This window comes from Triturus cristatus, chromosome 6 (assembly GCF_964204655.1).
Source record: "Triturus cristatus chromosome 6, aTriCri1.1, whole genome shotgun sequence".
NCBI lineage: Eukaryota > Metazoa > Chordata > Amphibia > Caudata > Salamandridae > Triturus > Triturus cristatus.
Genome location: NC_140589.1, coordinates 983,187,292 through 983,203,371, shown reverse-complemented (window position 1 = coordinate 983,203,371; position 16,080 = coordinate 983,187,292). Strand labels below are relative to the sequence as shown.

The 16,080-nt window shown below is 41.8% G+C and overlaps 1 protein-coding gene across 3 annotated transcripts in view; it reads left to right on the top strand.

The window, feature by feature from the left end:
- The first annotated feature begins 312 nt into the window (after nucleotides 1-312).
- The window catches only part of OVOL2 (ovo like zinc finger 2), a 44,332-nt gene continuing 28,564 nt past the window's right edge, over nucleotides 313-16,080 (top strand). Inside the window, exons 1-2 of one of the 3 annotated variants that reach the window (XM_085611761.1) lie at nucleotides 313-1,054; nucleotides 1,457-1,535. Coding sequence is in view for 1 of the 3 variants with exons in the window: in XM_085611760.1 (XP_085467886.1) it covers nucleotides 1,842-1,941 (100 nt within the window). In the remaining 2 variants the exon portion in view is untranslated. Of the gene's footprint in view, nucleotides 1,055-1,456; nucleotides 1,942-16,080 lie in introns of those variants that run through there. The other 2 variants (XM_085611762.1, XM_085611760.1) reach the window with 2 other exon arrangements.

The window sequence follows — 16,080 nt, the reverse complement described above, 5'->3', positions numbered from 1 at the left end:
GTGCGCATATACCAGCTATGCTGAAGAACAAGATGGCACCGTCACGGACAGAGGAGTTTGTTCCACTTTAGTCAGCAAACACCGTTCAGAATTACTTCCCTGTACTTCAACAGTGTGCGCTTTCCTTTGCCCGTGTTACCTTCGTACAGCGAGAAACACACACAAATCTGCCATTTCCTTGTGCCTCGCTTTGCAGCTGCTGCCGAGATTCTACCTGTCTCGAGCCGCCAGGTAAGGGCCGGCGCCTGCTAACTGTTCAGGCGGGAGGCGGAGACCGTGTTGCTTTCCGTTAACCCGCCTCCCCCTGGTAGCAGAGCTCCAGTGGACAAGCGGTTCATTTTGCCCGCTGCGTGGAGCGCCTCAATCCCTGATCAGGTTTCAAGCGCACACACAGGTGAAGAGGTGTCGGGTGTGCGAGCAGACACCGCCCCCTGCTCGGGGGCACCTCACCCCAGACAGGCAGCCCTGGCTCCAACCCCTGGAATGATAGGGGGCAGGGTGTGCCCCCGGGGAAAGGTGGGGGGCAGCTTTCTGCTTCTGTGAGCGTTTTCCCGAGGCACCCCCGCCAAACGCTAGCTAGAGCCGATCTTTGTATGTGCACATAGGTTTACCTGTGGGTGTCAGCTCTGGGAGCGGTGTCTCGCACAGCGGCGTACCATTTCTGAAACAAGGGCTGGGACGCCTTCTCCACTTTCTTTTCACCAACCCAGCTTTCATCGTTTGATAGCCTTATAATAGAATGCAATTTGGGCTTCGTTTCAGATTCAAAAATCGAGGGCCTTCTCTAACCTGACTTGACATGCTGTGTATCAACTCCATTTGTGTTATGCTAAAATTGTCCCGTGTAGTAACAGTGAAAGCTGTCGCTATTTTATGGAATGCCCTTAACGTATTTTGCACAAACACAGATCAACTCTACGGAAAGAACACTGACTTAGTCTGGTGGGTTCTGGTCACACTTGCAACCGATTTCTAAATACGGTCTAATGGAAACAAACACTTCAAGAACAAACCGACTTCAAGTCACCACAGGGCGCTCTTGCTATTTTAAGTTGTGAGTTGCGTTGATTCATATGCGCCTTGCCTTGTTCCAGTTATTTTAAAGGTGGCATCTGTATAATCTGTGAATCTTTGACCCACTTGTACCCGTCGACTAAAAAAAAGCGAAAAATACAAAATATCGAACATGAGGCATGTAAGCTATTTCAGTTTTATTTTTTAAGTGTGTGTGGGGGGGGGGGGGAAGAGTGTGTGGAGACGCATAATTTAGATAGGGATACAATCCATTATTAGAGTTCCCAAATTTCATTCCAAAAACCGTTGTTTCTACATCGGGAAATACTGGTGAACGCTTCTTTAGTGAAATGGGGAGGATATTTTTAAAACCTAATCTAGTCATTGTGGCTACCAGCGACCACACACCTAAGAAGCCCTTTCGTTTTCCTCCCATTTTCAGACGCTGCATTCTTTTTGAATCATGTCGTGCCTAAGGATGGGCTAGGGAGGAACCCGAGCCGCCCCAACCGGTCGAGCAGGTAAGGAAGAAACTGCTTGTTGACACCGTTATGTTTGCTGCACGCATGCTCCCTGCTAGGTTTCCTGGTGTGCCGCGGCTATCCCACCTCAGGGAACTTTTCTGTTCTTCTCGAGTCTTCCTGGGACCTCGAAGGACAGTGCGCCGAGACCTACCTGGGTCAGAGAGGCGCTAGAGTGCTGCAAACTGCTGCTTTTGCCCTGGGCGGGGCGGGGAGAGGAGACCGGTGAGGCGAGGAAGTGAGGCGCCGCCAGGTGGAAAGCGAACTATTGGCCCGCTTACCCGTTACCAGCCCGGCGGCCCAGCCATGCCCAGAGCCTTCCTGGTGAAGCGGCGGAGCCCGCAGCCCTCCGCCCGTAGCTGGCACGAACTGCCCGACGAACAACGGGGGGACAATTACGTACCTGGTGAGTAACCGGCACTGCCTCTGCTTAAATGGGGCGGCAGAGCGAAGTCTGCGGAAGAGAGGAGCGGACAGACGTAAGTGCTTAGACGGAATATGACATCCAGTGAAAAAAGTTGTCGGAACGGAGCTCACCATGTCGAAGTATTACTTCTCACGGTGACATTTTGGTGAAAGTAAATCTGAAACGATGCGAGTGTGCAGGTTGAAGAGGTGTTTTCTTGTGGGTGGGCGACTTGAAACTAAAGTTATTTGATGGACGGGGTTTAATGTATTTCTATGTTCAAGATAAACTTAATATTAAATACAATTCCAATTCTGGATGTCTTACTGGGGGTCTACGACCTTATTGTATCTTTAAAACGATATAATGTATCAACGGTCTTTCACGCTTGTGATTTGATTGAATCACAGAGTTTCAAACTTTTCATTTTTGCATAAAAGCGGGGGAGGTGCACAGGTACTACCAGGGCTCGAGAAGTGCTGAAAGGGACAAGGTGTGTGCATGTCTGGGCTGGAGGCCGCAAGTGGAAGGCCTGGGGTGGCGGGGGAGAGCCTGGAAGACCTGCTCTGGAGATCCGCTAGGTCTTGCTGCGCCCCACCCTCCCCCCCTCATCCTGACATGGATCAGGCGACTTGGAGGTCTATTGTCCCCAGAGACCGCTTCTTTTGCGCGCAACGGTTTCCCAGCAGACAGGCTGTAAATCTGCAGAAGGTACAGTAGCGCCGGCAGTTCGGCCTGTGGACTCCCCCAGAGAGCGCGCTCAGAGCCTCAGGGGAATGCTGGGGTAGGGGGCGACATAGCGGGAATATATCTAATTTGAGGAACAAGGACGATTAAGGTATTCCTCATTCTAGTGGTAATTCGGGGGTGAAGAGTTAGACTGGTTTGTTCTTTTGAAAATGGGGTAGAAGCCCTTGACGTATAGTGATTAATCCAAAGAACGTCTGTTACTTATTTCGATGGGGCGGTCTATCCTCATGCCCAGGTCCGTCCTTCTCTTCCCTGAATCTAACGGAACCTCGCTCCATCCCGCTGCTTGCCGGGTGGATGTGCTCCACGTCCTTCTAATGCTAGATGTTTGTCACCCTCCCCCATCCAACTGTAACTGAAACCTCCTCTGCACCAGCAGCTACGCCCTAAATTCAAACACAACCTCTCACCTGCCGCCTCCTACCGTTCTCTCCGGCTACCGCGGCCCCCACCAGGGACTTGGACCGGCCCATAGAAGGCTGCTTGAGATAAGTTGAGGCTCGGTCTATCCTTGTTCCGGGGTTGGCCGGTCCGCCCCAAGCGTGCAGGTGACCAGCAGCGCCGAACAACCGAGAGCCACGGGAGAGGTTTGGGCACTGGCAGCCTGGTAAACCTTCGGAAGCAGGCGGTTCTTTATACACAATAAACCACATAATATATGGAGAGCAGTCATTCTTAGTAAAAAGTAAGCAATCAAACGGGAATATACAGGACGGATACTTCCATTTGGTTTCCCCTAGTAAAACTAGAATAAAGTGTGTCTTGCAGTTTAAAACCCAAAACAGTTGGACGGAGTAAACTTCGACAATAATATAATCTTGAGTACTATGAATCGTAAAAATATGGTTGCCACCAGACCTGTATTTTCGAAACAGATCGATATGTTTATGTCTAACCTGCAAAAAAAATAAAAATAATAATAACAGCGAAAGTCACCAAGGCCAGTATTTTTTCCGTTTTGAAATATATCATTAAAACGACAAACTCGTGAAGAAACCGTTTAGTTGCCATGTTGAAGTGAACGTAGAAGTGTCCAATGCAATATTATAGTGCCAACGTTTAGCCCTTTCAAAAAAGCTGAAAGAATGGCTAGTATTAATCGAAAAAAGTTAGCAATTCTCCAGAAGGACTCAGAGTGCAAGTCTGATAATGACGTCAACATTTAAATGAGTTATGTAAGCGCAGCAATACGGGGAGATGGCACCCCCAATGCTTTGTATGGGCCACGCCCCAGCAGAGTTAAAAGGAGAGCAAATAATGAAATATCACTATGGCCGTCGCTCGTGTCCCTGACGTTACTTGTGAGGTGGACCCCAAGCCCTGCCCACCTATACCGATGCCATAAAGAGGCTGGCATTATCCTGTTTATCTCTCCGAGTATGAAATAGCCGTCTGAAAGAGCATGTGCCCCCTGCTGGCTTTGGGTCTCCATCGTCAGCGTCATCACTCTCTCCCTGCTTCGTTTAGAAAGAGAGAAGTGTGTCGTGGGAATCTTACCTAGGGGAGATATTGGCAGTGATGCCTGGGGTGTCTAATGGCCCGGGTGGCGTGGTTAAGGATACTGATTTGATGCATTGTTGACCTTTGATTGGCGGATCAGTTTGTACTTGGTCTCTTGGGTTTGTTTGGATTGTAGGCAGCGTTTCAGCTTTCCTGAAATTCGCTAACTATAGGAAAGGTCTGGGTAGCAGTTATGTCACTCATCTGCACAATAGGATGGCTGTACTGCGCATGCGAGAGGGAGGTTTTACGTGGGCTAGTACAGGCCTCATATATTTAAAAATTTGGAGTTTATGTAGATCGTGTTTAACATCTATTATTATTTTTCATAGCTTGCACTTTTTTAATCTAGCTGGTACTGTTTTTTTAAGCAGTATTAGGAAACGAATGCCACCACGAATATCTCTTTACTGTTTTAGTTAAGGTCAAGGACCCCCCCCCCCTCACGCCTGTTAAAAGAAGGAGACCCATTACTAAATATCTAAACGATTAAATGCTGAAGAAAGAGTAGCTGCTAGCCAAGAGGGGTGCCAGTCAAGGAAGCGATTTTCATGGCAATAAAACTGACACTGAGGAGTCTTATGGAGAAAGTGGTGTAATTGACTCGCGCCATTAGGATCAAAGGGAGGAATATACTGGGAAAGACATTCTTGCAGCATCTTTGAATCATGTCGAGGAGAAGCTAGGGTTCCCTGTGGTTGAAGAACCAAGGACTTCTACAGAAATGCCACTGCGCCAGTTTAACCCTCGTCCTCAGTTAGTGTTGTCCTTTCATCCTCTTGGACTGGTTATTGTTCATAGAGAGTGGAAGGACCTTCACAAAATGCCCGAGTCAACTTGGTGAACTGGAATCAAAATTCCTGATGTGTTTCTTGTGGAATCCATTGTGGGTAGTTTGGTGGGCTGAACTTCAATGTCGGAGAAGATTGAGACTCTGTGGTCGGAAACTCTATGGACAAAAAGAAAGACTCTGTGTCCTAGAAGTTGTTTTCCAGTTTCAACTTGACCTTGAGAGCTGGGATATGCGGAACCCCTTGCACTCATTCATATCTGATTTTAAGAAGTTATCTAAGGCAGTAGAAAGGAGACTGTTTGTTCTGCAATATTGGAGGGCCCGGGAGAGTCACATCCTATTTAGGGGGGAGCAAGGTTAGATATGGGCTACTGGGCCCCAACCGTGGTGCCCGTTCTTCTTTGGCTCTGGAAGCTAGGCCACATACAAGTTTTTAAAAGCCTTGACTGTCAGAGTAGCGAGGGAGAGCAGTCACAGGAAGGTGGAGTCGGACAAAAGTTCAGAACTCAACAGTAAACCAGCAGACATTATAGCTTAATTTCCAACCCAGCGCTTGTCTTTTTGTTAAAGTACATGTAATCACACAGCAGAGCTAAATGCTACTCAATCCAATTTGTGAATGTGGGGTGATATCCCTGATTACGATCCCACTGTGGACAATACACCCCCATGCTGTGCTCTCTCTCCAGCCTGGGTACCCTATTATAGCCCCCAGTAGTCCTTCGCAGAGGTATGAATTAGTCACAGATTAAATTCCCCACAGGTTCAGATGCACAGTTTGCTTGTTCTTACCCCTGTTGTTGATGTGGGCAGAAAAAGCCTCAAGTACTCCAATTTTCTCTAATCCCACAGCAGACCCCCAATACTTGCATGTTGACTCTGTGGCTCTTGAGGGTGAGGTTGAGTCCACTAGACTTCACAAAAGGTGCTTGGGTCTATGTCCTATCACTTTTGAAGCCCTGGACAGTGTCCCTATCGATGTTCTACATCAAACAAGTTGTTTGAGGGGTCACCTCAACCACATCTTTTTGTGGCATACTTCATCATAGGCGGCCACCCACAATGAAGTAGGGCAATGCCACTTCAAGTGAATTAACCAAGAAGGGAGATCCTAGATATTCTCTGAAACAGAACAATACAGGGGTCCAGATGTTCTATAAAAAATCTAAGTGTATACCCAAAAGTATCATTTTAGTCAAGGGTAGCCTTGATTTGTCAAAAACTCATGATAATAATGGTTTTATCTGACAATGATGACTCAGACAACCATTACTTTTGCCAACATGTTTGGACCAAGATAAGTTCACCAAACTGCGAAAGAGATGTTCTAGGTGACAAGGTTTCGGCTTCACCCTTGACAAATGAGTAACTACAGGGGAAGTCCTTCTCTATACCATGACGCCATGAGCCTTCTCAATTTGGGATGCTCTCATCAAACATATATGAGGTTGGTCCGTACCTGTCTGTGTGCCATGGAGGAGTGGTGCCATTCGGGATTTGTCTTTATATATATATATATATATATATATATATATATATATATATTCACTGAAAAAAACATAGGTTTCACACACGTTATAGTTAGGAATTAGCATTTAAAAAACCTTGCAAATTCACTTAAAAACCATAGGTTTCACACATGTTATAGTTAGGTGGATATTTCACTCGTAAAAAAACAATGAAATTCCCCCGTTATAGTTAGTTCAGATAACTATAACTCGCGCGCCCGCAATCCACTGCTCATGAAGTCACATATTACATCACTCATGACATGGTCAGTGGCATCACTCATGACATCACTGATGACATCATCCTTGTGATAGAGTGGCGGTCGCGCGAGTTATAGTTATCTGAACTAACTATAACGGGGGAATTTCATTGGTTTTTTTACGAGTGAAATATCCACCTAACTATAACATGTGTGAAACCTATGGTTTTTTAAGTGAATTTGCAAGGTTTTTTAAATGCTAGTTCCTAACTATAACGTGTGTGAAACCTATGTTTTTTTCAGTGAATTTGTACGTTTTTTAAAATGCTAATTTATTTATGTATTATTTTTTTTTATATACTTATTTTACAATAAACTACGTATTAAAAATTAAGTTTTTTTTGGGGGGGTTTCACCGTGTGCGCACCCCCATGATTTAAAAAAATTTTTTTTTTTGCCTTCGGGATCCTTCAGGGACCCCCTGACAAAGGCTAGGGGGTCAGGAACTCTCTACCCTGCCCCCTTTTCACGTTCGCCACCTTCCTTTTTCACTCTCGCATTGAAAACAAACAAAATGGCGGCCGACACTTCCTGATTTCGACCGATTCGAACGTTGACTAACATGTAACCACCAATCAGAATTACGCGCGCGCACGTTAGGGTGCTCACACGGTGCGCGCACCGTGTGCGCTTATAGATATTTATATGCTTTTAAATGCTATTTTCTCAGGAACTACTGAACAGATTGACACTAGACCTGCAAAAGGCACTTCCCTGACCTGATGACTACCTCTCTGCCAAATTTCAAGTAATTCTGTTCAGCCGTTCGGGCTGTACCTTCGACTAAAGGTCCAATGGAAAAATGCATGGGGAAAACGCGTTTTGGGACCCCCCCTTTTTTCTCGGCCCCCGCTTGACGAATCACCCCGAGACTTTCAGGGTAGGAGCTGAACGGAGCGCCCCATTAGTTTTGAAAATTTCGAGAGGATTCGTCAACCGGCGCCAAAGTTATTCAAAATAGAATTTTCAGATTTCCTATGGAAACTCGGTCCTAACTACAACTATCTACTGGCGACCGCCAGTAGATTATATATATATATATATATATATATATATATATATATATATATATATATATATATATATATATATATATATATCCGTTCTCAGATGTATTTCACCCTCCGCCGCACCTCACGCCTCAGGTGCCACTGCTGCAGTAGTGAGCCGCTAGAAAACAGTTAACTCCGCTTTACTGGCGACAAGTGCGCTCACAGGTAAGATTCCAACATGTTTTATTTGCAAGTCATAAAACACTGACGGACGCGTTTCGGCACAACGCCTTTTTCAAGGACATTGAAAAAGGCGTTTCCCATGTTAATTCCCATAGGACATTTGAACAAGCCTACAGTCCAAACCAGTGAATGGAATTACACCAAATTTGTCAGGAAGCTAGATGTTGGTACGCAGATCGTGCTTTTTGTGATTAGGTGCAAATCTGTTTAGTAGTTTGGGAGATATTAACTGGAAAACAAATATGTATTTCTGGGAATGTGGATTACCCATGGATCCACCTGCGGGCAGTCTACGGATTCACGCAAACTGGTGAACTATTGATTGGCGGGCTGCGCCTTCACAGAAAAGTTGTGCCCATCATTTTGTTTGTTAGGGAAGTGGTCCCAGGGGATAAACATTTGTTCGCAAACTAAATAAAGGGGTCAGGTGAGATGTTTCATGATCTCTTGTGCATGTTGTAAAAGAGGGTGAGCATGTGTCTTGGGTCAGAAATGTGAAAAAATAAAATTGGGGGGGGGGGCTACTCGTGAAATCCGCAGAGCCCTCGCGGGGTTCAGCGCGGCCCCTGTGTAACTTCATGTGGGATCCGTGGTTTTAGCGTGGCTGGAAAAAAATACATCTATATATTTTTACACTCACTCTTACTCTCACCCCCATTCAGATACCCATACAGATACTGTCACATCCACTTACATATCCACACAGACACTTTCACAGCCATTGTTATAACTATGCAGACACTGTCAGAGCCATTCACATAGCCATAGAGAGACTGTCACACCCATTCATAATCCCATAGAGACTCTGTGATGCCCATTCACAAACCCATACAGCCACTGTCACATCTATACAGAAATATATACAGACACTGTCACACCCATTCACATACCCATAGAGACTCTGTGACACCCATTCACAAATCTATATAATCAGTGTTACACCTATTGAGAAACCCATACAGACACGGTGACACCCATTCACATACCCATGGAGACTATGCCATACCTATTCGCAACCCCATACAGTCACTGTCATACCCATTCAAATACCCATAAAGACACTGTCATTTACTCTATCACACCCATTCACAAACCTGTACAGACACTGTCACGCCAATTTAGAAACCAATACAGACCTTGTTACACTCATTCACATACTGATAGAGATATTGTCACACCCATTTATACTGTGACACCCATTTTCACAAACCTATATAGTCACTGTTACACCTATTGAGAAACCCATACAGACACTGTAACACCCATACAGACACGGTCACACCCATTCACTTACCTGAACAGACACTATCACACCCTTTTACATACCCATGGAGACTATGCCATACCTATTCGCAAACCCATACAGGCACTGTCACACCCATTCAGATACCCATAAAGACACTGTCACGCCCATTTACACTCTCACACCCATTCACAAACCTGTACAGACACTTTCATGCCCATTTAGAAACCCATACATACTTTGTTACACCCATTCACATACTGATAGAGATATTGTCACACCCATTTATATACCATAAAAGCACTATTACATCCATTGACAAACCCACTTGTACACCTAAAATGATACCCATTTAGACTCTGTTATACCCACTGCGATATGCATTTAGAACGCTTTACTAGAAATATTAATTGTACTTTTTTTGCATTGAATGTGTGCTTTTGGTTTACGGATCCGCGATGGATCTGCGGAGTCAATAAATGTATTTAAAAAGAGGATTTATAGGTAAAAATAAAAACAGTTTGAGACATAGCGTGGCTCTTAAAGGAGTTGTTGTGTTCATTATGTCTCTATGATTACTACATATACGAGCGAATGCAGAGTTTCAAGTTGGTCAGAAATTCTCTGTTGCCTTCATCTGTCAAGTGAACACTATCTCTCTTCAATATTCCAAGCATGTTGAAGTGCAGGTTGTTTATTTATTTATTTATTTCAGAGTTTTTTTGACGTGAAGGTATCAGGTATCAGACCGCTTTACATGAGCACCAGTTGCGTTACAGAAGGACACATTCATTAGGTCTCGCCTACGCAGCACGCATGCACTGCATAGGAGAGACCTTTAGTCATCGGCACAGCTTTGTGGCCAAAAACGTGCACGCGTTCCATTGCCTTCAATGGCAACGCATGCACGTGTGGCGATTCACTTGCGGAAGCAAGCGGTTGGCGCAATATGTTATCACTTGTGTACTTTATCCCTGCCCAAGTCGCTCTGTGTTGCTCTCTCCCTTTTGTGTCTGACATTTCACTCATACAAAATCAGAGAAATTCAGCAGTTATAGTTAGCTGAGCTAACTATAACTCACCCTCCCGCAATGCACTGCTTATGACCTCACATATTTTACTCACTCATGACATGATCAGTGACATCACTGATGACATCTCAAATGACATCACTGATGATAGCATCCACAGAACCACTCACACACCCACTTAAAGCCCCATACAACATACCATACATGCACTTGCACACAATCCCTGACATACCTATTCACACACCCATACAAACACCTAAACACCTACTCACTGAATCATAGAGCCACTCACACATCAGCTCACACATACAGCTACTAACACAGTCACTAACTCACATATAAAGCCACTCATGCATCTACTCACTGGTCAATAAAGCCACGCACACATCCAGTCATACATACATACATACATACATACATACATACACATACATGAAACCATACATCCAGTCTCATATTGAATCAGTCACCCATACAAAAACTCACATACCTACTCACTCACACAGTCACTCACACAACTACTCTCTCACCCATATAGTTACTGACACATCCACTTACTTTTTCATAAATAAACTAATACATGTACTCACTCACCTATACAGTCACTGAGACAAGCACATACTCTTCCATATAACCTCTTTCACACTCACATACTCACCCATACAGTCTCGTACATACAGCCACTCACACACCCATAGATCCACGTACACATCCATTTATGCTCCCATACAGTCATTCATGTACCATCTTACTGACACATACAGACACTTATGCCCATGCTCAGTCACTCATGCACCCTCTCATTCCATTTATAGCCACTAACACATACACTTACCTATATATATATATATATATATATATATATATATATATATATATATATATATATATATATATATATATATATATATATATATATATATATATATATATATATATATATATATATAATTCACTTAAAAAACCATAGGTTTCACACATGTTATAGTTAGGTGGATATTTCACTCGTAAAAAACCAATGAAATTCCCCCGTTATAGTTAGTTCAGATAACTATAACTCGCGCGCCCGCAATCCACTGCTCATGACGTCACATATTACATCACTCATGACATGGTCAGTGGCATCACTCATGACATCACTGATGACATCATCCTTGTGATAGAGTGGCGGTCGCGCGAGTTATAGTTATCTGAACTAACTATAACGGGGGAATTTCATTGGTTTTTTACGAGTGAAATATCCACCTAACTATAACATGTGTGAAACCTATGGTTTTTTAAGTGAATTTGCAAGGTTTTTTAAATGCTAATTCCTAACTATAACGTGTGTGAAACCTATGTTTTTTTCAGTGAATTTGTACGGTTTTTGAAATGCTAATTTATTTATGTATTATTTTTTTTTATATATTTATTTTACAATAAACTACGTATTAAATATTTTTTTTTTTTGGTTTTCACCCCCGCGATTTAAAAAAAGTCAGGGGGTCCTTCAGGGACCCCCTGACAAAGGCTAGGGGGTCAGGAACTCTCTACCCTGCCCCCTTTTCACGTTCGCCACCTTCCTTTTTCACTCTCGCACTGAAAACAAACAAAATGGCGGCCGACACTTCCTGATTTCGACCGATTCGAACGTTGACTAACATGTAACCACCAATCAGAATTACGCTCGTGCACGTTAGGGTGCTCGCACGGTGCGCGCACCCTGCGCGCGTATAGATATTGATATGCTTTTAAATGCTATTTTCTCAGGAAATACTGAACAGATTTACACCAGACCTGCAAAAGGCACTTCCTTGACCTTATGGCTACCTCTCTGCCAAATTTCAAGTAATTCTGTTCAGCCGTTCGGGCTGTAGCTGTGTCTAAAGGTCCTATGGGAAAATGCATGGGGAAAACGCGTTTTGGAACCCCCCTTTTTTCTCGGCCCCTACTTGATGAATCACCCCGAGACTTTCAGGGTAGGAGCTGAACGGAGCGCCCCATTAGTTTTGAAAACCTCGTGAGGATTCGTCAACCGGCGCAAAAGTTATTCAAAATAGAATTTTCAGATTTCCTATGGAAACACGATCCTAACTATAACTATCTACTGGCGACCGCCAGTAGATAATATATATATATATATACGCACATAGCCACTCACTCATACACTCGCTGACACATCCACTCACGCACCCATACACCAACTCACAAACTCACTCACTCATGTATACAGTCTCTCACATACCCACCCACTCTTCTATACACCACTTACACATCCACTCACTCACCCATACAGGCACTACCACAGCCACTTACCTTGTTATATATGTTTAATACTCATTTACTTCTAGACAACATTCAGAATCACTGGATGATGTCATCAGTTGTCATCAGTGATGTCACTGACCATGTCATGAGTGATGTAATATGTGAGGTCATAAGCAGTGCATTGCGGGGGGCTTAAGTTATAGTTAGCTCGGCTAACCATAACTGTTGAATTTCTCTAGTTTTGTGTGGTGAAACATCAGCCTAACGTCTCTATAAGCTTTGTTTTGTTCAGTGAATTTCTAAGATTTTAAAAACTCTATTTCCTAACTATAACGTTCCTCTAACCTTTGGTTTTTTTCAGTGAATATATATGTTTATATACAGATATTTACTCAGATTAAGAAGTAATTTATGTTACTTCATTCCCACTTCTAAGTTTTTATTCCATTTTATTCACTTAAGGCAGTGATTCATATTATTTCATTCCAATTTCATCCTCAAATTAGGGACTTTTCAGAAGCATTTCCTAGTTTACCACTGGGCAACATCCAACAAATAATGACAATAGAATAAACAGCAAAAAACAAAAAAATACTTTAAAAAGAATGTAACAAGTAGGTCAAAGAGATCAATAAACATATTTGGCCTTTTTCTCTTCTTCCATTATGTATAACTAGCAGTCTTATCCAACTCAGTTTCTAAAATAAGAGATTAGTACAAAATCCTTTCTCTTATTCCATTAGTTATACTCATAGTTCTATCTGACTCAGTCTCACAGATGCACATGCACCTCATCCTGGCTGTGTCCAAGTGCATCCTTAGTTTTCAGTCTAATAATGTACTTTGAGTCTGACTCAGCATTCTCATTCTGTCTCCACTACGCATTGATTGTTCCACCATATCAATTCCCCCAAAAATGGGGCAATGGAAGGAAAGAAGGCAGAGAGATCAGTGGCACCAGATAGTTTGTTTGATAATAAACAATTACATAAATTGGATTTTGGCAAAGCAGAGAATCCAAGTATGAGGAAGAATTTGAGTTTACAACAAAATAGGTAATATTTGGAAAGAATTAAAACAAAAGAAACCAACAAATGGTGGGTGATTATCACCTTAAAAAGAAATAGTGTAGTAAACTATTCCAAGAGGTTTAAGAATCTTTTATTATGCCTAGTCATAAAGAAGCAAGTGCTAAAATGCTCCAGGAGTGGGGTGAGGATTATATGCTATGCTCAAAAAGAAACATTGAAATGCTCAATATGCTATAATTGAACAAAAAAAGTTAGAGGAAGAAATTGTGAGCTTGGAAGCTGAAAATAATAAGGAGCATAAATCTGATGAAACAGCGGAATGGTTTAAAAAAATGTGGAAGAACATCTACCTAAACACAAGGAATTGATTACATTGAAGAAACAAAGAAAATTCCTATGAGATAAAAATGATTATATGGATGAACAAATCTATATATTTGCCAAGATTTATGAATCACTCCATAAACAAGAAATGCTAGACAAACGTAATGAAGTCAGTAAAAGCACGGACAATTCAGTGGTAGATTCATGTGAAGAAGAAACATTAACGGATACTAATTGTAAATGAACTTTTATAAACAAGATTGATCTGGTGCAAATGGGGCTAAGATGCCAACGGAAAGAGGACAATGACAGACAGAAGGAATGGGCCAAAGATAAAAACTATGAGAGCCAAACGAAAAGGGAGTATACGTAATGGAGATGCGATATGAACAACAGAAGAGCCACACCAAGAATAATTAGAAATGGGAGTCTTTCATCTATCTGAGAGACCTTTGTCTAAAATAGAAGATGATCTAAAGAATGGCTTGAATTCTGTTCCTGAACAGCATGTCAATACTGTGTATACTAAAATTGACACATGCAAATGTATATAAAATTAAAATTGATTAAATATTACGCGATGAAAGAACAAACAAAAAAACGCAAGAACTGAGCAAGATGAATCGATACATTATAACTTATCGGTGTAAAATATAGATATGCTCCAAACAATACATTTTCTACAAGAGTCAGAGGAAAAATAACTCACACCAGTTTTACATTTGAGAAATATTTTTTTTATGAAACTGGGGATTTATCAGATAGTTGCAGAACTGGGTAATTCAATAGAGGAATCATCATTTTGTCCCACTTCGGTACAAATCAATAAGATAGATAATTTTTCAGACTGTGTAATGAGAGACTTGGAAAACCTAACATGGCAGAAAAAAGAAACATGAAAATCTAACTAATGTGGAAAGGAATGCAATGTGATATTAGCCCTCAAGAATGATAATACTATTGTTGCTATAAAAGCAAATAAAGGAGTTAATAGTGTGATATTATAAAAAGAAATCTATGTACTAGAAGCCAGAAGACAACTTCTTGGCACCACCTATTACAAAAAGGTAATTGAAAATCCTATTAAGAAAACAAAAGAAACACTCTAACAGGTAGCTTAATTGGATCCAGGTAAGTATTTTAAATGAAGATGAGGTGAGATATCTACCAGTGGAAAATCTAGTAATTTCAACAATTTATTTCTTGCCAAAAAGTGCATAAGGCTAGCCTAAACCCACCTGCATGACCAATAGATCAAGAATATTTAATTGAAAAGATCTCAAAGTAAATTGACATCTTTCTAAAGTTAATGAATTATGTTTTTATCTACGGGATACCACAGATTTATTGTGTCATTGCAAAATATTTCATGGAGGTCAAGCTACTAATCACAAAGGATGTAATCTCACTCTATACATGTATTAATCATGAGGTGGGGTTACATGCATGTCAGTACTTCCTTAAAACTGCACACATCAATGTATGAGAATGCACATGCATGCTACTGGAAATTATACATACAGTGCTAACCAAGAACTACTTTCATTCTTTCTGGAAATGAGATCTTCCACCAGATGTGGATTAGCAATAGTGAATTCTTTTGCCCTAAATTATGCAAATCTCACCATGGGCTGGTGGGAGATGAAATGTGTGTGATCAGACCAGCACAAGAAGTTCAGGGTTAACATTGTAATTTGGCTACACTTTATCAATAATCTTTTTGTCATTTGGGAAGGAGCTGAACAGGCATTAACGAATATTTTCAAAATCTAAATCAGAATCCATACAATATCCATCACTCTTGTACAATCAATTCTGAGAAGATTACACTTCTGGACACTAATTTTTATTTAAACGGTATGATTGAGACAATGATATGCAGAAAATCTACTGCAACAATAGTATATTGCACTCTGAAAGTCATTATGATCGACACTTAAAATGCGGTGCTCCATATAGAGAAATGTTAAGGATTAAAAGGAACTGGTCAACTAAACTGGAAAGAAATAGTAATGTTTCAAGAGCCAAAAACAGGTTACTTGCACATATTTATCCAAGGCGTATATTGGATAAAACTGAACAAAAAATGAAGGCTATTAAACAAGAGGAATTACTGGTTACAAAACAACATTTTAACACACAAAATACAACTCAAGAAATAAGACTCATAACCACATACAACAAAGAAGTGCCTAAAATCAAAAGCATCTTTCAAAA